This window comes from Coturnix japonica, chromosome Z (assembly GCF_001577835.2).
Source record: "Coturnix japonica isolate 7356 chromosome Z, Coturnix japonica 2.1, whole genome shotgun sequence".
Taxonomy (NCBI): domain Eukaryota; kingdom Metazoa; phylum Chordata; class Aves; order Galliformes; family Phasianidae; genus Coturnix; species Coturnix japonica.
Genome location: NC_029547.1, coordinates 14,308,713 through 14,332,527, shown reverse-complemented (window position 1 = coordinate 14,332,527; position 23,815 = coordinate 14,308,713). Strand labels below are relative to the sequence as shown.

Below are 23,815 nucleotides of genomic sequence, written 5' to 3'. Positions count from 1 at the left end.
CCATGCAAGCCCACTACAGGAGTTTACAGTTTGAGTGCAGAACACTTACTTTCTTCTCTAATCATTATCGCATTTCCGTGTTGATGGAATAATAATGATACAAAATCAGATTGGTGTTAAATGTGTATTTGTTCAGTTAAATGAAAAACTGCCACTGACTTTAATTACAAACAGTATGTACTGTGGCTGGAGTTTACCGCTTGATGGAGCAGGGTGAAAAGTTTTAGTGCAGAACAGCAGTGCAGTTATTGCACAGGAAAAGGATTCCTTCCTCACCCTGTGTTAAAGGCATATTGCGTGACTTTGTGAAACAATTCAGCCTATTGAAAGCCAAATAGATTTCAGAATAAATAATCCCTCTGTTCCTGGCTTCAAGAGAAAAACATGTAATGACAGCTCCTGTCATTGGTTGCACTGTCTTTTATTGAGGCTATAAAGCCCTTTTTGTTAATACACAAGAAACAAAGAATGTTTACAAGTATTACACGAGTTGTAGCACATTCCAAAAGGGTTAGCTAATGCCATCATTGTAATACATATTCTGGTTACATGTGATTGGTACAGGCATAAAACCTAAACACTGATAGTACCGTGGTATGTAAAATATCCATGAAGATGATTACAGTGTTTTCAAATAACAAACCAATAACTCATTTATCTTTTATCTTGGGGATAATGCTCTGATAAATACAGTAAACTATGGGGTCCCACCAGTGAACAATTTTAAAAAATAAATAAAAGAAGTATATTTATGGAAGACAGTACAACCTCTACAGCAGTTTATCAGTATTACCACATTTCCTTGTTTTTAAGGAATTCTCAAGAGGTTCTTCACACTTGCTGTTTTAGAGTAGAAAGATATCTGCATCAACAGTGCTGCCAACAGAAGCATAAATTAATTGAGAGAGATCCCCATGTGCTATCCAGACATTCCTGGATTTACTACTCTCCCCTTAGCAAAGCTAATAAAACTCACTATGGAAGAAAATTAAGGAAATGTGAAGATTTATAGGAGTTATGTGCTAGGAGCAATGCTTCTTTCCTGACATGACACAGAATACTATTTGTACAGTAGTTTTAGCCCACGTAGCACATACATACATCCACCTTCCGTATAGACAGTATCCTTTCCTATTATGTTAGTGTAACGGAACTTAACTCACAGATTAGATACAGAATCCTAACTGCCTCTGAAAAAAGATCACGTTAAAAAGCTTGTTTGTCATCAAATGTTGTTAACAGTTTTTATTTGGAAATGGATTTAATGTGAAGCTTCACAGCCCTAAAAAGGCAGCCACAGCAACATACAGATAGAGTAAGTGCTGTGTGTAGGGTTGCTTTGTTGAAGAACCTACAAATATCTTGATAATGCAGTATTAAGTTCATGATTCAACAGATGATAACGCGGATTTTGTGTTCATGGGACTTTTTGTTTTCTCCATTTCTCCTTGGACCCAGCTGTACTTTTTTCCTGTGTTTTAAGCTGATGAAGGCTTGCACAGTAAATGCACGCATTTCTTACTGGAGTCCTTGGCTTAGTCCCACCTTTACATTTTCTGAGCTTGTTTGTTTCTTTTGCCCACAAGATAAATCAGATAGACATAATGTGCAACGTCCAAGGAGCCACTGTGTCCCTTTCCATTTGGGAACCTCGATTTTATTCTTCCAGGCTGCCTGTAGTCTGAGAGGCCAGTAGAGGGCTCTTTGTCTTAGGAATCAAAGCAGGCTCCTCAAATCAGTTTTAGTTTCGATTTAGAAAGAGGAAATCGTGAGTTAAGAAGAGAAATAAATGAAGAAGGCAATGTGAACAGCAAGCAGAATTTAAAAGAAAATCCAGAAAAAAACAGCAGTCTCTTTCAGAATAAGGTTAGATGACTAAGAATGCCAATGTATGAACAGAAATAACAAAAACTGGAAAAATCTTTAGCCGTACAATCATTGCTAAGAATAGATACGTGCAATGAATCTGAGGCCAGTGATTTATCACACAGGATCAGGAGGAGAATCCTTCTAAGGCAATCATTTTTGATTACTTTTCAGTATAAGATATTTCTACAGTCATATGATCGGTTTTAGTTTATTACAGTTATGAAAGTTAAGCTTATGTTAAATACTGCATACATACAGAATGTAATACAGTTTGCAATGCCTGTGAAAACAGAGCCATACTGCTGGCCTCCAGGATTGACCTGAGGGTATGCATTGCAGCTGAGGAGCCTGAAACTCCTTAATTTCCTTACCTAGCCAAAATGTATTTTGGTGTTTGTATAATTCCACTTAAGAATTATCTTTTTTCTCTACTTTTTGGTACTCCTTTATACGCAGTCATTTCCTTTTATCCAGCCAAATGAAGCTGAGAAAGTACTTCATGTTACCATTGATAGCCTCTCCACAGATACAAACAGACTTCAAGCAGAAGTTTTATGTACATTCTACAGTCCAACACTGATTTACACGCATTATAGAAGGGCACATCAGATGTCCATTAAAAGGATTGTGAAGCTATTGTTTCAGCAGCTGTAACAACTCCCATCATCAGAATAACATGCCTTTTATGTTAGGAAGTTAGAATTAAGATGTTACACTAAATCAGCCAACTGCAGAACTCCTTGCCATTCAACACCCCTGGAGATCAATCTGATGCACATACTGAAAATGACTTGTACACAAGGATTTTAATAAACCACTGAATGTATTTAGTATATTAATTTTCAGAGGATTAACTATACATTAGATGATGTTATGCACAATAGATCTGTTTAACAGATTTATTCTTGTTTGCAAACACGCACAAAGAATTTTCAGTCTTCTATTCAAGCAGAAGAGTTAACAATGGTGCTTTTGCTACTAACTATGGTATGCATTTCAGGGTTATATACCATGTCAATTCACAGGACTCATTTAAGTCAGGAATGTTCCTCAGTGCTGCCACTGAAAGATCTGCTCCGGACATGATTTCTCAGTTGCTCTATGAGCTCCGGATTCTGCTGCTGTATCTGTTGTGCAAACTGCTGCCCCCTGTGTCAAAAAGTTTAAAAAAACTAATTTGAAAAAATAACAAGAGATCTGTAGCAAAATCTAATGTAATTGAAAACTGCAGTATAGGAAAGTTAAGACTAAAGATATCTTGATTAATGCTATACAGCAGGGTAGCTATAGTGTCACGACTTCATCTTGTAGTACACTGGTGTACTACAAAAAGCAACTATGTAAAATCTGTTACCTCATGGATGTCCTGCAACGATATTCAGTCTTCTGCATTTTGCCCAAGTATCAGTTGTTAGTCAAGACTCCTTTCAACCAAAGTGAAGGTTGAGGAAGGGCCACCATTTTCATAAGTCTAGGCACATTTTTGTACATAGCACAAATTTTGTCAAAATGGCCCTTGATTTTGAAGGGTCACAGTCCTGTCTGTGCTGACAATGATAACTTATTCTTCCCTTGATGAGGAAGAACTTAAAATGGTTTGAAACAGGCTAAAAGACTGAAAATAAAATTGTAGGACTGTCACTAGGATATGCCATACAAGCAATTGTGCTGACTCTTCCAGAAGCATCATTGTTATAATGTTATAAAAGACTGGGGTTCTGGCTTTTGTAAAAGCCACTTTCATACTATCATTTGAGTTCTTTCAGTCAAAGTGTAGGTTTACCAGAGCACAGTCAGTTGTGACCTTATGACCTTTAATAATAAGGAAGCACACAGTGAGGAAAGGCTGCAGTTTATCTGGTTTGATGCTATCCCTTTTTAAGACACGGTGCACTATGAGGTTTCCATAAATGTATCAGTAACATTATGATTCATAATACTTACGCATGGATCAGGCTGGACAAATCTGACAGGCCACCAACACCTGCAGCAGGGCCACCAATGGCATTCGACATCATCCCTGACATCCTGGAACAGTTAGCACAGGGTTGGCACTGGGGTCTGCAAGAACCTTTACAGTAAGCAATAAACTGCAGTTCTTTGTTGAATTGCAGGGAGGAACTACGCTGTGAGAGGAAGAAACTGCAGCATTTCTATTTACAGTAAACAAATACAAAACTACATTTTTAGGAATTCAGTACTGACTACTTTTAGTTCAAACCCTTAAAGACATTTGTTTCAGTAGTATTCCATTTTTATACTTACAGTTGTTGAACTTGGGGATTCTGCATTAAGCTTGCTGCCTAGAATAGACAATATATAGCTACAGTTATAACATTTTATAACACTTTCATTACATAAGTGTCACTGAAAAAAATGCGGAAAAAAAATAAAATCAATGTGTATGCTATGTTTTATTACAAAATTAAGCGTATGTACAAAAATGTGTGATGTCCAGCAAAAAGAATCATTACAGTTAAATACTTGAAAAATACGATGCTGAGATAATTGTTAACACAATAGACAACAGATTCACATTGAAGATTCACACATGAAAAATATGACAAGAAGTCAAACCTAAAAACCTTGTACACTAAAAATGAAAAATAAAATAAAATTCGAAGTGCAAAGGTTTTCTATAAAGGATTTTAAATTCCCAGGTTTCAGAAATCATTTTTGCTTCTATTTAAGTAGTGGGAATAATCTCTTAAAGCAATAACAAGATAAACAAAATACCGCAGAAAAAAACAGACTGTGAACTTGGTTTATACCATAGTTTTGTAACATATGTTCTTTGGTTATTTGTATATCTTGTGTGTCTTCTTACTTTGCTTCAAGAATGAGGTTATTTCTATTCTCATTCGCTGTTGTTTACTGTTGTGTAAGACTGTATAGTGAGAGATTGTATAGCTATTACTAGTAATAGCTTTAGTATTATCAATATGTGTATATATATAGTATTTTATATATATATGCATGTATATATGTATATATGTGTATGTATGTGTGTGTGTGTGTGTATAGGATATATATACACACATATACATACATATATATAATTCCTACAATAATTTGTGGCCAAGGACTAATGCATAATGCAGTGCCCATCCACTATTTTATTAAGCGTACTAAAAAACCCAGACAAATAAAACAACAGTTGGCCAATACATCTTCATACAACCTCTCAAAAGTAAATCAGCTCTTTTATCTAGTCTATGTTAGGATATAAAGATGTCAAACTCATATCTCTTACAAGGGAAACTAAGGGCTTTTTCCCCTCTCTCATCAGTTGCAGGTTTGATCTAAGTTATCAGGCCAAAAAGGAGGCCAGAAATAGTGTTCCCAAGGTAAGACACCTTCTTCCTTGAAACAAAACAAAACAACAAAGAAACAACAAAACTCCCTACCGCCAAAGGAGAAGTTCATTCATTCTAGGGTGAATACCCTTTGTTCTGTTCACTCAACCTTGAATTGATACAAACAAATCCTTTCCTCGTAGTTAGTTCCATAATGACCAGTACATCTTTGACTACACAGATTTTACTGTATAGTCTGTGTAGCCTGAGTAGTCACTTTCTTATTACCAATATACATTTGGCCTGTGAGGCAGTACACAGAACTCCAGTGCTATTTCATCCATCACTTCTTCCTTGCTTGCTGCCTCTATATGTATTGATCTTTGTTTTTCATTCTGAAGTGTGGGCTGAAATGTCCTATCCTTGAGAAACTACCAGAAAGGTAGAACAGTTTTAACTGGATTCTCACAGGAAATAAGTATTTTTTTTGCATTTCTTTCCTGCAAACTCCATTCTTCAAAGTTAATGTACACCATTTGGCTAAAACAAACCTTCATGAAGAGAAAACTATTGAGGGGCAAAGCTACAACTTGTAAAAGTGCTGGAAGTAAAGGAAAATGCAACATATTACTTAGATTCACTATTTACACATCTCTTGAAGTAAAAGATGTCAGGGACAATTTGAAAGGGTAAGAACAAAAAGGTGTTCTGTGCAGTTACCGCTTTAGACTTTTGTTGGGTAGACTGCATATAAACCAACAGCTATTCATTTAAGAGGAGATTTCTTTGTTCACTATCAACTGTGGTGAATAAAAAGATATCCCCACCATGATGTTAACATGTGTTTAGCTATTCTTGCCATCTTTGAAAGCAGCACAGCTATCTATTATATCATTGTATGTTCATAAGTAGGATAGAATCAGTTGGAAATCTAACGAGAATTAAATCTACCCTCCCCTTCTAGGTTCAAATACAAGATAACTTAGAAAAGTTTAAATTCAGTATAATGCAACTTATAATAAGCACTAAAAACACCTGTGTTACTAAACAAGAGAAGTTCTTAAAATTTCAGCATTAAAGGCAATGCAATGTAAAGCCTGGAGTGCACTCACCATACTAATGAAGGCAGGATTGTTTATCAAGCTCGCCATGTCGAAACTCAGCCCAGTTCCAGTCTAAAATGAAGTAAGATTTGAAGGTAAGTTTACATCTAAAATATCAGTCAAAACCATTGTTAATAAATAGATGCAGAGCTGACTTACAGGACTGGACATGTCTCTTAGTTTCTGTTCCGCTACTTTCAAATTTGATTTGTAAGAGTCATTTTCTGGATCAAGATCCAGTGCTTTTTGGTAACTGGTAATTGCTTCTTCATATTTGTTCACTGAGGTCAGAGCCAACCTAATGTGAAATAAAGAAATCCCGGGTAGAACATTATCAATCGTCAAAAGATAATGACACATCGTCTGCTTCAATTAAACCAGTATCTCACAACTAACTCTATCCTGACTATTAAGTTAAAGGACATTTTGCTGTTGTGCTACCACTGCTTAAAGTAAACCTCTATTATTGCAAAAGAGATGATCCTCGATAACTCATCTAGCATCATCTACTTCATACGTGTGGAAGTTTCATTAAAAACTCTGGCATTATCAAATGATTCCATTTCTGAAAGCACAAGCTGAGCTCAGAAATTCCCCTTACTGTTCTTCCAGTCCCTTTGATCCAGGAGATTATTTGGAAAGGTATATTTGGAAGATAAGTAGGGTTAAGATGCTTTTAATATGAATTCTGCTGCTGCAAGAAAACAAAGAGTAAAACCATAGGTTTCAATCTAGCAGGCTTTTGCACTGGATCAGTGTAAGGTTTTCCTCTTGGATCATCTACATCACTGCTTGACAAATAATAAGATATAGAGGATAGTAGCAATACCTTTAAAAACGTATGTTTCAGAGAAGCCTGCTTAATGCTCTGTAAAATATTATTCTCCAGCAGCTCAGGAGTGTGCAGAATGGATCACCTACTACTTCTGAAACAATATTTGTTTTCAGATTTGTTTAGCTCCCACATTAAAAACATTTCCTTTCTTGGAGCTATTCCAGAAGTCCATCTGGTTGCAGCTTTAGTTCTGCCTTCTGCTATATATTCAATTTATGCTGATCACAAAACTAACCTGATTTTTCCCTCATTTTGTGAAAGATTTGTGTAACCTACATTCCACTAATACGGAGACAAGTTTGATAAGCTTGTGCTAATAACCACTGTGAGACCTTGGTCTTTTATCACAGGCAAGAGAGCTCAGCGGGTTAGATACATCAGTCATGGTCATCACTGTCAGCTATAACAAACTCAGTAACAGCATAAAACTCCAGTACAAAACTTCTAGAGTAACTCATGCAATATTAATGTTTTCTCAATGCGATTGCTCTCATGAGCTGTGTTCTCCCCCTTGGCCCATAAATTACCAGTTTCTAACCAAAGGATATTGCCAGCCAGATATTTCTCTGATGCAACAATGTTTATTTATGGAAAAAATATGTAAAATTCTGCTTCTTAGTACATACTACAGTCCGAACAGCAGGCAAGTCTCCTTGCTCACAATTACAGACCCAACATTTCTTTTAACTGTCTACACAGCTGCATATTTCTGTAAGACTTCTGTTTATTTCTGTGGCATCAAGACACTGAATTTTACATCAAATCCTCAGAAAAACTGATTCACTTTTGTAACTCAGTCAGAAAAAACAGCATTCTCACATGGATTTTTTCTTTTGAGACAATGGCTTCTGTGCTTTTCTTCCCCAGTTATTTCTAAACAAGCACTGTATCCTTGCTCAGCCTATTAATAAGATATATATATATATATATATATATATATATGGTAAGATATATATATAATATATAAAGATATATTAATCTTTCTAGCTGCTGAGTTGAACAGTACCCGGTGGTTTAGAATATATCACCTTTTAAAGCAGTCAGACAAAAAAAGGGAAAGCTTGAGTGCTTGAGAATGAGATCCCACCTAACACTGTTTGTGAACAGTACACTGATCTTACACCCAAAACTCTAAAATAACCTTCAGTTTTCAATTCCATCACCCTGTAGTTTCCCTCCATCTCACTGACATCTGAAGATCTTGGGTTCCGTTTTATGCAGAAAAAAAATAATAATCTAAGGAGAGTTATATAATCCTCAGAATATCAAATTGAAATAATTAGGCACTATCTCAAGGCTACAATTGTACCAGTAAAATAAACTGTGTCTGGGAAGGTTTTCCAGTTACAGAATTCTATCATCTTTGATTTTAAATAAACGCTCCCTGGAATGGTGCTGCCCCAGGACAGCTACTCAAACAATTCTGGGGCACAGTTCAGAAGTTAACACAGACCAATGCAATTTAGCAATAGGCAGTTTGGATGTGGTCACTCTGTAACTAGATTTTAAACAATAATATGGACATGGGCTATTTTGTGCCAACTGACCCCAAGCATTTTTTGAATTTACTAGTGTAGATAAACTTCAAATGACAAAAGGCTGAAGAAGTATTCAGCCCACACCCTCACAATATGCTTTGTTATTGAAAATGCAAAGCTAGATACCTTAGAATTATGGCCCTTCTCTCAAACAGTCATTCTTTTTCAGACTGCACTTAGCAGATCCTCTGCCTGAAGGGGCAATCCTGTTAACTCCTCCACCTGGATGAGGAAAACTGCCATAATTTTAGCATGACTAAACATCTGCTTCCTGGCAGCTACTGAACAGAAAAATCAGGCTTCTGCCGCTAGTGCTGAAGCCCCAGTACTTTAAAAGATGATGTTCTCTAATTGCATCATTAACAGATTCCTTTTATCCCATAGCAGAATTTGTATTAGTCATAATTAGGTAGGAGGTAGAAAAGAAAAACACAGAATGACTTCCGAAACAAAATTTGCAAAGTTGATAAAATGAAATTAAAACAAAACAAAACCCCCCAAAAAAACAGTCAAGATTCAATATGAAAATGTTAAGGCCAATTAAAACTTAAGGTCAATAAAACTTAAAGCTGTCACCCTGACCAAGTCATCCTCAGAAAATCGCCACACTTCCCAAACAAGAACATCAGCTACGTAAAACAACAAAGCTCCACTTATCTCTGAAAATGTACACTGATTTGCACATGGGTTTTCAGTGTTTACTCAGATTTCCATTAGCTTACCCCATTCTTCCATATGCTTTGCTGTACTTTGGGTCTATTGCTATGGCTCTCTCACAGTCCTTTATTGCTTCACTGTACTTACTGAGTTTACTTTGAGCAGCTGCCCTAGGAGAAAGTGGAGAAAAAAAGGAGAGAGCTTAGGAAGAGAAACAGTAACAGCAGAATCAACACAAGCTTATATACATGTTTGTGACTAACTTCACACATGTATAAACTTTCTGACTTTTCATTCACTATTAAGGCAATGTGTCAGCTTTCCTCAGTGAAGCAGGACAAGCAAACATTCTTAATATGCTAAGGCGTATTGATGGACTAGGGCTTTGGAGAACACACCTGTCCTTGAAGGCACAGAGGAGAAATAATCCTAAGAAACTGTTCTACATCCAGCTTATGACTACGCGTAAAATACATCACAAAACCTATTTCATGAAGTGAAACTCTAAAGTGAAATCATTTTTTCAGTAAGAAGTATATTTTTAATGCTATCCAAAGGAATGCTGTAATTTTTCTCTGCTCTTCTTAGCGGTAATGAATCTTTCTGACTTTGAAGGGCTTTAGAATCAGGTCTTTTATTAATGTTTTTATATCTATTTATGTCATTTATGTGATCAGTCTTCTAAGTTAACATAGATTATTTACATCTTAAGCTACTGTCTCTGTGATGTATAATAACACTATTATGTTGTGCATTCTTTTTCTCTTTACACTTGCCACAAAACACTGAGTCTCACTTGTATTTATCACAGACTAAACTCTGGAGTAACGGTAGCATAGCCCTCATACCATGTCATGCAGTACCACAAGGACAGGTTGACAACACTCTAATTATTACTTCCTTCTGGTAATAGATGTACCCAAGAGTAAGATACAGAGGGGCTCTAGAGGCAGGGCATTACTGCCTCTAGAGCCTCCAGTTACAGAGGGGCTCAAAATATACCACTCAAAATATACTGGTCCTCAGGGCAATATACTGAAAATGCAACCTGCTGCTGCTGCTGCAATAACTTGCCCTTCCTTACTTCATCTAGTCCCATGTCAGTGCTATGGTGAAGAACTGATTATACAACAAAATTATAAGAAGGTGGTCTTGTTATTTCTCAACAGATCATGCATAAAATCACAGAATATTTATATATCTTTTAAATCTCCAAAATGTTATACCCACACCAGTGCTTTTTTCTAAGGCTAGTCAATACTATAAAAGACTGAAATGGCAACCAGACCACCAGATTATTATTCTCAATACACCGGGAACCACAGCCTGCATCACAGTTTACAATAAACATCCTAACTTACAGAAAGCTGACATCTAGTGTCAAAGTAATTTTAAAGCCCATACGACAACTTCTGATACAGATTTTACCTCAATTCTGCTTTAGATCTGCCACAAATTTACCATGTTAATTTACAAATAGCAGTTTTTTCCTAGCCTCACACGGTTTTGATCTACATAATATTTTATATTTTAAAAAATGTTTATGAGGTTTGGGAATAATACGTATGTATTATTTTGTTTTTACCTGTTGCAGTAATAGACTGCATTGTTTGGATCCAGCTCTATTGCTCTAGTGTAACAATCCACTGCAGCACCATAATTTTCTTCTTTCATATGATTGTTACCTGCAATAAATTACAAAAAGCTCTTAAGTAATTAGAAGACACGTCATTGTGTTTGAAAAAGAAGAGAAGCCACATTACAGCAAATAAATAAAGCAGCTCTAATAGCATGTTTTTGAAATATATTCTTTAAAATGTAACTGGCATGGAACAAAGCAAATAGAAGCATATACTATGTCTGTAAAGGTTATTAAGTGCATTGCAATCCACCACATAAGCCTTTCTCTTCTTATTTTTTTTTCCCGCTATTTCATACTTTCCTGACGGTTTTTGCCACTAAGGAAAGATCACTTTTGTTGAGAAATATGACTGTAGTTGCAGTAGCACTCTAATACAGATTAATCAGTAATCCAATAAGCAATTTGTTAACTACTTGGTCCAACATCAATAAAATTTTTTCCCTGTAACTATTCATTTAAAAAGAGAAATAAGCCCCTCTTCTGTGATGTTGCTTCATGGTTCATTAGTAAGGATAATGAGAAGCATATATATAGCAGAGGTAGCTTAAAAACAATTCAAAGAAAATGGTTTTTTATATGTACAATGGCACTCTGCTCAATAACATCTCATACTATATCTTTTCAAGCCTACTTCAGTGAAAAGGCTAGGAAAAAAAAGCTTTTCTCTGGAGATTGTTGAGGCAAGTTCTTTCAAATAAAAGCTATTTAGCACATTCCTTCCTCACTGATATAGAGCAGTTGTAGTGATTTCATTCTTCATGACAGAGTAATAGAGAAACAAAGTCCTACTACAGGATACCTAAGCTTAACCTCATCCCTGGTGCCACCACTATGGATTCTTGGCCTGCTAGATCCTGCAGAAGCCTTGGTTCCCCAACGATGCCAAGAAGTTATCAGGACAATTACATACTTTCACTGATTTCCCTGTACCTTGGCAAAACATTTCAGCCCTCTTCCAAAATAAGGAAGGGATAGATCAATAGTTTATTACACCTGTAGATAATTGCATAAAAGCAAATAAAGCAAGACTGTAGAACAAATAGTTCCAGGCTGCAAAATTTTCCAGGCCCACAACCGACTCACCATTTCTGCACAAACAGAAACAAAGAACTCCACAAATAAATCCTGCTGAGAGTTAAGACTCACACAGCACATGCATTCAACAAGATTGCACTACCTGACCTTTCTCTAAAACACAACTACTACTGATGGCCACCAAAGGTGGCATTTTTTAATACTGGTGTGAACCAAAGGTGACAAGAAACACTGCTAGAACGGAGCTAGTATCAGTGAGTACCGATTATTCTCTCTCTGCAGTTAAAAACTGGCTAAGGGAAAACAGAAGACCTACTATTTCTGCTGAGATTAAGAAATCCAGGACAAAAGGAAAAGCAACTGTAATATTCCACACTGATGGCAGACAATGAAATCTTAGTCCATTTCACAAACCCTTGTGGCCTGACAGATAAGGGGGTGGAAGACACAGATTAAGATCACAGAATGCTGCAATACCCACGCCTACAAGGTGCTGGATATCCTTACAGTCCTGTAATCATAACAAACGCTACTGGTACCTTCTTAAAATTCAATCAGAGCACATCTCTTAGCCTATTCTATTAGAACACAATAATTTCAAGGGAAATAAGCTGAGTTTTTTGTACAGGTTATGTTGCTCAGCACAGATACATTACCACCACTACCCATGATAATAACAACAACAGAAAAAATATGTGAATAAGATGATTGTTACTTTGTTAATTTACAAACCTTCATCCTTCAGATGGTCAGCCTTTTCAATATCCTCCGGTAAAGAATCTGAGAGAGGCAGCTTATCATTCTGTATGTAAACAAAATAAGTGTTTTGGATTTTTTTTTCATTAAAATATAAGACCAATTATAATATAAATATATTATATTATATATAAAATATAGGAGTGATTATACTAAAAAAAATCTTCCATCCTAGACATCATTCTATCAACAAGCAAACACATTTTCTGTATTGCAGAGGAAGTACGAAAGAACTGAAACACCACTAAGACATCCTCAGAAGAGAAAGATGGCATGCTTTCTACAACCAAAGAAACCTTATGGCTCAACACACATCTTAAGGAAATCAGGAAGATGAGATATGAAATATGCAATCCATCACAGTTTTCATGCTTCCTGTAATGGAAACTTCCAGGTAAGACTTATTTGTACATGTTTGGAAAGTTCCCACTTTAAGATTAGTGATCATCTAAATTACTTCCACAATGGAGTGGGAAGTATCAGAAAATGTAGATGACCTCGAGCATTCTGCAGATAATTACCTCTGGGAACTGCAAAATGCTTAACTGAGGGATAAAATCCTTCAAGTGACAACTTGACCTCCACTGTTCAGTAATTGTATGCATGGAATTGTCCTTGTCTTGCCAAAAGTAATTCCTCATACTGTCCCAAAAGAGTTCAGTCTGTTATGTCTTACTGAAATTTCATTTTTCACATATTTTCCTTAGGCTTTCACACTGTTTTGGCCTACACAGCACTTTCAAAGTGGTGTATACAATACAAAATCTTAACACACACTGTCAAAACGATGCTAAAATTTATATTTAAATCTTACCTTGTGGAAAGAGTTTGCAAATATTTCTATCAAATGCTGTGGAGGTGCAAGATGAGTATCTTCCAGATTAACCTTAAAAACGGTCTCCAGACACTGAATTGCAACTTACATGGAAAATAATAATAATAAAAATTAACAGAAGTCTTAACAGAAGTCTAATTTCATTAATTTATTTATAAAGTTGTGGTTCACATCTCCTTATTCAGCAACTAAGAGTCACAGTATGGGACACGCCACAGGACCGACTAAAAGATACATAAAGTCTTTACCTGTTCTGCCATTATTCTTAAACAAATATGCAGTATTTCTTTCAATCCTCTGAATCATCTGATTAATTAAGCAGCACTGCCTATCCTGCAATAATTACATATGCTCACAGTATGCAGTTCTAAAGTAGACCAAATATCAAAAAGAAGTTTTAAATGTGAGCACATAATTTCGGGCAAAAAAAGATGAATAGAAATTACTAAATATAATTATGCATAAACACATTTTCTGTACATTATAATATCTCAAATTGTATCAATACTTTCCATAATGTTTTCAGAACCTGTTAGAATGTTTCCATCAAAGTAAATTATCAAATGCTTTAGACTGAAAACTGAGGAGGAACAAAGAAGAACCTTCATGAAGCCTAATTTGAACTGAAAAATGGTCTAATAATAACCTAATATTATGCTGTATTCCAAATACATTTTAACCTGAACTAGAGATTACCTGGAATAGATGAACTCAATCTAAGTATCAGTAAAAACTAAATCTTAGAATGCAAAATTAATTTCAGCTCAGTGCGTTACAAGAGACCTGAATGCTGACCCAAACATTAAAGTAAAATGACTGAAGGTTAAGAATAAGACCAGTTTGAGGAGCCTTTCTGTCATAGCTGAGAGGGGGAAAAAAAGAAAGGGAAGGGAAGGGAAGGGAAAGGGAAGGGTGAAGGAAGAAAGGAAAGGAATGGGAATGGGAATGGGAAGGGAAGGGAAGGGAAGGGAAGGGAAGGGAAGGAAGGGAGTGAAGGGAAGGGAGGAGAAGTGGAAGGAAGGGGAAGGAAGGGAACCGGAAGGGGAAGGGAAAGGGAAGGGAAGGGAAGGGAAGGGAAGGGAAGGGAAGGGAGTAAACCTGTAAAATAAATACTAAAACTGAGAAGATTATTTTTTAAAGCCTCTCATAACATACCAAGTATAACAAAACTAAAGTTTGAATATATGGTTAAACATGCATACAGCTTGCTCCTATGGCCTATAAATGCTGAACATACATTGGTTTGCCAGACTCTATATTATTCAGTAAGTGTGATGAATGATTTGTGTTAAACTCCTTTGTCTCCTGCTAAGTAGAATAACTTCTAGTAAAGTGCGTACTGATTATGCTGAATTCGGAACTACATATTAATATTACTCCTTATCAGTGCAGTTCAGTCTCAACCTACTTCATCTTATGTGTAACTACTGTCATCCAAAGTGTGACACGAATCCTTCACTGTAAGCAGTGCATTCCATGTTTTCATAAAGCACTGCCTTTGAGAACTCACTGCAGTCAGAAGCAAAATGAATGAATGAATAAAAAAATAAAATCACAGCCTTTCTCCATTTGTATAGATTTTCTGCTTTAATTCCACAGTGATAGGTGCTACAAACAGGAACAATGTGTAGAAACTGTATATATGAAAGGGAAATGAGTGCCTCTTAAGTACATCATCTAAAATACAGCTTGGCAGAAGTGAAGTTGCTAATTCATCCCATAATGCTGAGCATTAGCCAACAGAGATTCGAACTGCTCATCTAGACTCTGGACTACAGAAGAACATATTTCTCCAGTCTACCTTCTGATTATTCCTGTTTTCTCAAATCAAGGCATTTTATTCATCATGTAAGCATGGGAAATTTGCACTATCATTGATATCACGTTATAATTCGAACACTATAGAGTTAGAATATATATTCCAGACTTATGTTTTGATAAATTCCCAATTTCATTTGTAATGATCTACTTCTTTTTATTGTTCTGTGGGGAATCGAAAATACTTAAATTACTTCCTGGCACAGCCACTAACCATCCCCTATTTTCTTTTTTCCCCCACAAACACCAAGATACATAAGGCAACAATGAAAAATATCAGTCAAATTCTTTCCTCCTTTAAGTTTCCATTTGGCATTAACCAATTCCATTGGTAAGACCTGGACTATTGCTATTCCACATGCAGATATTTTGCACAGTCAAAATGAGTCAGTTACTCAGAATGCTTGCCTCTGATCCTCTAACACATAGCATATGGTAAGAAACTGCTGGCAGGGTACAGCTCTAAAATTAGGATTCATATCTGTATTAAAATGGTAAACTTTACATAAGCATTTAAGTGAGGGTTTCTAATACTTGTATTCAGAAAATAAAATCTGTAAAATGTTGATTCTTTTAGGCAGAGGCTAAGACTGCTTTAAAACATGTATTCAGGTAAGTCTTCATAGGCATAACCCAATGTTTATCAGTGGTATAATAAAAACAAAAGGACTGTTCTCCATCTCCTATTACATAATTCTTCAAAACCTTGCTTTTCTTTCATGAGCTGAATATAACTTCACTATAACACTATTATAACCTAATACAAGTTACATTTCATACATGTGGAAAGTGATAGTCGCCTATATGTATTGCTCCAAATGTAATGCCTCCTATTTAATCCCACAGAAACTCTGACAGCTACAAAGAACACTGTAACACCAGTTGACAGAGAAAATCCTCAGCTACAAAACAGTTTCTCAACACAGTGACCACCATTAGATACGTATTTTTGCCAGCAATGAACAAAAAGTCCGAACCAGCAGAGGAATGCTGTCACTGTCACCACTGCTGAAATGCACCACCCACCCCTCACTGTGCTCACATCCACTGCTTGGTCTCCACAAACATTCAGCAAGCATTGTGAATGTTAATGGGAGCCAGTATTTCCACGTGGAAGAATTCAGTGTCACATTTGCTCCATCCACACTTCCATGTCAGATGCCAATCTGCCAGAGTGCCCCTCTGCTGCCATCTGTCACACGGCAACAACATGGAACACTGGTGGGAATATTGGTTCAGCTTCAATCGCCATACCACAAACATCTGCCTCCGACACTGTGAGCCAACACAACAAAATGACACAAAAACAGATCTGTGGAATAACCTTTGAATAATATGCAACAAATGTTTCCTTCCATCCTACCTTAGTGAAAACTACAACATAAAAGCAACAGACACTGAAAGGAATAACATTCTAGGTTTCACTATCAAAGTTTATGTCTGAGAAGCAGGACTTGCTCCTCAATCCCAATTCCTTACAGTTCAGATAACTGCCAGGATGCCATTTATTGCCCCGCCATTCCCTGTCTCCAACTTATCCTCCTTTTGAGTCATGAAGCCTCAGACTGCTTAGAATAGTAGGCAAGTGTCTTATACAGATGCCACGAAAAGTGCATCACAGAATTAATTATTAATTCTACACTGTAATATTACTTCCTAGGAATTAAGAGAAAAGAATGACGGTGTTGAAAGCAATGTGTATTCCTCTGCTGGCATTATTTTCCTGGGTTCTTTTAGCTTTCCCTGATGAACTACCTGGAACTATTATATGTCTTATAAGGATGAAACAGTTCTCCCCATCTTCCATGTGCCTTAGCATAGTTTCTAGGAGGATCTGTTCCATCACCTTTCCCAGCACAGAGATGAGAATGACAGGTTGGTTGCTCCCTGCATCATGTCTTCTACCCTCCTTAAAAAGCATACCCAGAATGGCATGCATCTCACTGGCACAACCATCACACTTTAGCACTATTTCAGTTCATTCATTACCAATGGCAGCCTCGAACTTGTTGCTTCAATAACTCATCTCTTCATTTTAGATGTGTACGAAACTGTCTGGTGTCAGTCCCAGTGAACACTGGCAGGTGGGTGCTCAGGAACTCGTGAGGGAGCTCTGGCAAGCAGTATTATAACCATACTCTTAATGTAACAGGTGCATACACAAATCACTCCCATAGTCTGCTTTCTGGCACTGCCTAACTTGATGTGATTCAAAGTATCTGGTACTTAAAATCCATTTTGCAACTTTAAAAATTTTAAAAATGAGAGGTGGTTTAAAACTAATCATTCCTGAAATACTGTGACCTTATTCATATGCCATTTTGTAGCAGTTTCGTTTAGGTCACTCTAATTACTTACTGTAGCATACACCAAATAACATAACATATGCATGCATGATACCTGCCCAGGTATTGCCACCTTCACCACTTACCTTCCAAGCTTTCTTGTTCATCTGGAGTGAAAGTTTCCATCTGACTTTGCTCTCTCAAGAAATGGATGAAAGCATAAACCAGGCGCTTGACCGATGACATTTTCAAACTGATGAATTTCTCCTGTCTTAACAAATAAATAAATAGGACCCCTTATTTCAGAGAAAGAAAGGGGGGGTTGGGGGTGGGGGGGCTGTGCAGGTTATGGGCATCTCCTACAACCTTCCAACCTGCCATCAGAAGGGCAGAGATTTCTTCAGATTCACCACAGAGCATAACTCACGAACTCCTGCTTCCAAAGGATATCCTGTCCGGATTTATCTATTTATTTATTTTCCTAAGTCATTCGCATTTTGAAGGGGGAAAACATGCCTGAGTCATACTAAGCTCAGAGCTGCACTAAGAGCAGCGATAAGACGAAGCAGCTCGGCAGCAGCTGCCGTGCCCAGACGGATGCTGCGCTGCTGGATGCTGCGCGGCCGCCCCGGGCACAGCGGGAGCGCGGCGACCTCGGCTCTGCCGGGGATCGGGGACACGGGCGGCTCTGATTCGCATTCCGCATCAGCCGCCAGTTACATAACTTCCAGCAAAACCCTATTTCCAACTTTCCGAGCTATTTTTCCTACACCATTTCGAATCAAACGGGCACCAGCTGACATCCAGCCCTCGGGGGAAGGCGGTGCAGCGATGGATGAACGGGTCAGCTCCTGCATAATCCCCTCCCCGCCACCCCGAGACCTCACCCGAAGGGCTGCGAGCAGCGAAGGGGCCGCGATAAACAGCCAACGAGAGGTTTATCGGGCCGGGCAGCGCCGCCGTCTCACCGCGCTCCCCCGGCACGGCCGAGGGCCGCCATGCCCCGACAGCTGCCGCGGCCCGGAGCGGAGACCGGGAGCAGGTCCGTACGGGGCACGGCCTTACCGCGCGGGGCGGCGGGACGAGCCGGACACGGGGCGAACGAGGCGGCGGAAGCGGATGCGCCAAGCGGCGGCGGCGGCGCGGTCCCGGCGGCTGTGCCCGCGCCCGGCTGCAGGGCGGCGGTGACAGCGGAGCGACGCCGGCCCTTCCTCCTTCTCCGCCGGCCCTTCCCCCTTCTCCGCCTCCCCTCGCGGCCCCGCCTCCCTCGCTCCCTCCTCTCCTTCCCTCCCCATGCTGGCGCTGTGCACCGCTCGCAGGTAGGCGCTGCGCGGATCGGGGCTCCTGCCGGCCCCGCGCTCGTACCGCTGTTGTCCGCGCGTCCCTCGGTTCGTGCCGGCCGTCCCGGCAGGGCCTGGCACGGCCCCGCGCCGCCCATGTCCCCGGTTGCGGCGGCGCTGCTCGGGGCCGGCAGACAATAGGGCCGGCGATGGACGGCGTGAGCAGGTGACGCCCTCGGCTCCACCGGCGGGCCGGGCCGGGCTGCACGGAGCCGCCGTGAGGCAATGGCGGGGGGGAGCTCAGCTCCTTCCACGGGTGTGAGGTGTGAGGTGTGAGGCGGGCGCCGTGCCGGAGGGTTTGGAAGCAGCGCTGTGTTTGTAGTGAGCGCTGTGTCCAGCAGCGCCCAGGGAAGCGTCGTGTGAGACGGCGAGCGGTGGAAAAGGGAAGGAAGGAGCTGAGGGCCGGGCTGTGTGAGCCGCGGGGCTGAGCGTGGAAGGAGGAGATCGCTGCTTTCCTCTGGTGGGCTGCTGAGAAATGACAGCTGGGTGCGGGCTGCCAGCCGCATGGCTGGATCCTGGGCTGTCACTGCTGACACAGTGCAGGGCGATTCTTCACGCTGAGTTACGGCTGGAGGCCCCAGCAGTTAGAAAACAGGATTGATATAATAATATTATATTAAAGTTAATATATATTTTTTTCCCCGTAAAGTTCCAGCTGCTGTAAATTAATTGATCGACTCGGTTGCATTCTTTTTATACAGTCATTTTCTTTGTTTTCCATTGTGTGTCAGTCCAAAATGCTGCCTGACCTTCTTTGTCCTGAAGATGTCTTAGAAGGATGGAAGTTATTCCATTGTGTAAAAAATAAAATAAAAGATCAGTCTTTGTGATTTATGTTTGGAAACTGAAGATATCTCCTTAAGTAATAAGGAAGGATTGACATTGATTTCAGAATTGATTTTATTTCTTAATCATTTGTCGTATGTACATCTAGGAATGGTCAGTGCCGTTTGTTAATTGTGTTGGTTTGCTTTTTGTCAGTCATCATTTAAGTGTGCTCCTGTAGTTGTTATACAAAAAAGAGCCATCTCAGAAGCCAAACAGAGACCTCCCAGTTTGAGAAGTTAAGCACATGGTTGTAGGAACACTGAATAGCAGGCGTTCTCAGGTGACATTTTTAGTCAGTTCATTTTAAATGGGTGGTTAAAAATTGTGTTTTTAGGAAGTTTCAAGCTGCATGTCTAATGTTAGATAAAATGGCATTGAACATTTGAATAATTCAGTTAAAAATAGACAGATCTGGAGAAGGAGCTTATCTCCAGCTGAGTACCTTTCCTATTAGGATTCAGAGATTCAAAGATTAACAAATATTTCAACTAAATGCATAGAAAAAGGCAGGCTAAGGCATACGTTAATGAAGTCAGCACAGTAGTCTCTTTACTTTTTGAGGATATTATGTGCAATGGAAAAATAGAATGCAGAAGTGGAAAATGTGTCTTAAATAATTCTGTTACCCTAAAATAATTCTGCGGGGTTTGTGATTTTAGAGTCTTTCTGTCAAAATCTTCAGAATTCTCAAAATCAAATTTGGAGCTGGAAGGAAAATGTACGTAGATTCAGGGGGAAAAAAAGTCCATAAAAATTGCACCTAAGGGCTAATTTTAGGTTTTCATTCCTGGAAAGATATTGTGAACGCTGGCTTTTCTCTTGAGAAGGAATCAAACCAACGGGAGGTTGGGGGAAGAGTCAGGAGGATGGTGGGGAAATCGGAAACACTTTTATAGTCACTTTCTTGTATCTTATTATTTGTGACCATACAGCATGTGTATGCTTTCCTTAAACTACCAGATCCAACAACAGCAACAGTGTAAGGTCCAGACAGAGCAAAAGTCTGTCAAGATCAAATGTAGGCAAGTATATATGATGGGACAAACGTAATGTGGTAACTTCAGAACAGTCCTGTGCCATATCATCATTTGGCTTTGGGGACTTGCCAACACAAAAGATAGTTGTCGTATGATTTTGTGCAAAAATAAAATATAGTATAATAAGAATAATCCTACTAATGCATTTTTATGTTGAACTTTCCTCTTACAACTGTTTGATCTCTTCTTGAATTGTGTCAGAAGTAGCAGGGAAAGAACTCATCACTGCGCATTCTCTCTGTACTATTTGTGTAACTTCCTTAAAAGCTTTCTCTGTTTGTGTGTTACTGTCAGGGAAGAATCCCCATCTACTTATTCTATGAGTGGAATTAATCCCTCATTGATCATTATTAACTTGTCAGAAGAGGACAGGGATTTGTGCAGGTGGAAGAATAAAAACCAAGAGAGTTCTGGGAGCATCAGAACTGTATGTAGTATGTGTGTGCTTCATGTGTTACTGAGTGCTTTGCTCTTTCTTACACCTTTGCTCAGCCCCACATTTTTGTACATACTGCCCCCAGTAATCATAAAAATCATACTGCTGTAATTTCACGAATCCCACCTTTTTTTAGGTGAGGCGTGGATATGCTGAGGTATGTAGGAGCCAGTCTGGAACTATGCAGGTCACCGAGTTCCAGTTTTCTGTTTCTTTCCATTCTTTTAACAATTTACTTTTAATATGATGACAGCAGTGTCATTTTTCTAAAGACCTTTTGGTCAAAAGTGTTTGGAAATCAAACAGATGACACTAGCTGACCTCTGTCTATTTAAAAGACCATCAAAGAATTCCAGTAGGTTACTGAGTCATGAATTCCCTTTGTCAAAGAGGCTCTCTTCCAGTATGTGTTAAATGTATTTGTATTGCTCCTCAATATTTGTCTGTCTTGCTGTTTTTCAGTTGGAGTCAAGAAGCTATTTTTAATTTGTTATCTGATTGCATTGAAGTACTGAATTGTCCTGGTGGTTGCAGTGTGTGGTGTTTGCACTACAGGGTGTGCATTCTGTGTGTGTTATATTGCAGGCATGATGGTGCTTATGCAGCAGTAGTACATGAGGGAACTGGAAATGCTTTTTTTTCCATTGTGTTTTGTGTAGTAGAAGATACTTGATGGATGCCTCCTGCATCAAATTCAGTGTAGTGTAAGTAGACCACCTGCAGTCTGCATGCACGTGTTAAGTCTCCCAGCTTCCTTTTTAAGATTCTTCAAGCAAAGTATGCAGGCATGGAAGTGTGCCATGATGCTACGTGAATTCAGTTCACAGAATAGATTCAAAGCCCAGTTCATCAGACAGAGTAAGATTTGTGCATCTGTTTTTCATTTTGTTTTTCTTTAGAACTGTGGGCGCTAGCATTTTATGTTATGAGAGAGAGGATCTCAGGCATTCTGCAGAAACCTGACCTTCCGTGTGGTCCACTCCAGCTTATTGTGTGGGGATAGCTTTCTCTTATGAAAATCAGTCAGAGCTGCTTCCAACTTGCTTTTCAAAATTACTGGGGGGATGTGAGTAGAGTATGCAAGTATAGCGTAAGGCCTAGAGGTTCGTGCCATGTGTAACTTGTTATGCATACCAGTGAATTTCTATTTCAGGTCTGCATTTTTTGTTATTTGATACAAAGTACCTTTCTCAGTTACTTTACTACTCTGGGTGTTACTTCCACCAAAAAAACTAGCAAGCATTCATTGAGAGTTGCTAAGACTGTAAAAGCAGAATAGAGAAAAATGTAAAGATTCTGAAATGTTCTTATAACTTCCATCTTTTTTACTTCACTTCATCTGGATGAGCAACATAGAATTTAATTTACTGTGAACTGAGCCTTAAATAATCTTTCAGGAAAAAAAAAAAAAAAAAAAAAAGGATGCAGTCACAAAATTAATTATTTAGTGTTGAAAGACTGCAGATCATCTTCTATTCCTTCAAACACTGTTTAAGATGAGTGGGTTTCTTGTTAACAGTTCTGGAACTTTACATTAGGAAATATAAAATATGCTGTCCTCTTGCCACAGTGGGATCTGTCTGTCCCAAACTGTGACACAGAGCTGAGTACTTTGCCAAGGAAAATCACCCAAGAATTCAAGGCACATATTCACCATTCCAGGCACTGTCAAGAGCCAAACTAATGAAAGGACTGCGAGGTGGAGTGTAATCATGACCTCAAAAGTGTTTGTCCAGCAGGAAAAAGTCATTACTTAAATTCTGTGGCTGCGGTCCCATTCCTTATGTTCAATTGAAATAATGCTCTGATTTAAGTCTGAGTGATATAGGTGTACTTTGTTCTTTCTTGGACTTCTCTTACTTCTCTCTCTCTTTTTTTCCCCATTCAGTTCTTTTTCTGCCTGGGGTTACTCAGTCCTCAGTTGACTTTACTTGATTTTGTTCTTTCTTTACTCTAAAATAAAGAAGAAAAAAATACTTCTTGCTTAAATCTACAAGTCAAAACTGGAACAGTGGAGATAAATTTAAAATACAAGCAAAGAATTTAGACAGATATTTTGTCTATTTAATTTGCATCTCAAAATCCATCCAGGTTACCCAGACCAACTACAGTGTGTCCATACTGTATTCCTTGATGCTGAATACGGACTGTAGTGTTTCTGAAATGCTTTTCAACTTATGTAGGTCTTAGTTTACAGGGAAAAAAACATCAACAACAAAAAAGCAAAAATAGAAAATCTACATGCCATTGAATCCCTGGTTGTATTTGAAACCTGTTTGGATGTGGTGCTCGGGGACATGATTTAGCAGAGGGTTGTTAGAGTTAAGGGTTAGGTTAGGGTTGGACTTGGTGATCTTTAAGGTCTTTCCCAACGTGAGCTATTCTATGGTTTAATGGATTGAATATGAGGCTTGGCTGTTGTAAAGGTTTACTTAAATCATGCCTGTCTGTTACCATTTATATGTGTTTGGTAGCACCCACAGGGAAATGCCAGCATATGGCATA

At 38.7% G+C, this 23,815-nt stretch overlaps 2 protein-coding genes across 6 annotated transcripts in view; one reads left to right on the top strand and one right to left on the bottom strand.

Moving 5' to 3' along the window:
* Positions 1-402: 402 nt before the first annotated feature.
* SGTB (small glutamine rich tetratricopeptide repeat containing beta) lies at positions 403-18,841 on the bottom strand. Of its 4 annotated transcripts, none has more exons than XM_015848544.2 (11): positions 18,735-18,841; positions 17,816-17,940; positions 13,546-13,649; positions 12,708-12,777; positions 10,884-10,983; positions 9,364-9,468; positions 6,428-6,566; positions 6,278-6,340; positions 4,135-4,172; positions 3,814-3,897; positions 403-3,018 (listed from the first exon to the last, which is right to left on the bottom strand). In XM_015848544.2, the coding sequence occupies exons 2-11, from the start codon at positions 17,913-17,915 to the stop codon at positions 2,907-2,909; spliced, it is 915 nt and encodes a 304-aa protein (XP_015704030.1). In that variant the 5' UTR covers positions 17,916-17,940; positions 18,735-18,841; the 3' UTR covers positions 403-2,906. The 4 variants fall into 4 exon arrangements, with proteins under 4 accessions (XP_015704030.1, XP_015704032.1, XP_015704031.1 ...); XM_015848546.2 differs by having other exon boundaries at positions 17,816-17,936; positions 18,735-18,833; XM_015848545.2 differs by lacking the exon at positions 18,735-18,841 and adding an exon at positions 18,557-18,671.
* Positions 18,804-23,815, top strand: part of NLN (neurolysin) — a 34,317-nt gene continuing 29,305 nt past the window's right edge. The window contains exon 1 of one of the 2 annotated variants that reach the window (XM_015848532.2): positions 18,804-18,988. In XM_015848532.2, coding sequence (XP_015704018.1) covers positions 18,963-18,988 — 26 coding nt within the window. In that variant the 5' untranslated portion in view covers positions 18,804-18,962. Of the gene's footprint in view, positions 18,989-19,143; positions 19,176-23,815 lie in introns of those variants that run through there. The other variant, XM_015848533.2, reaches the window with a different exon arrangement.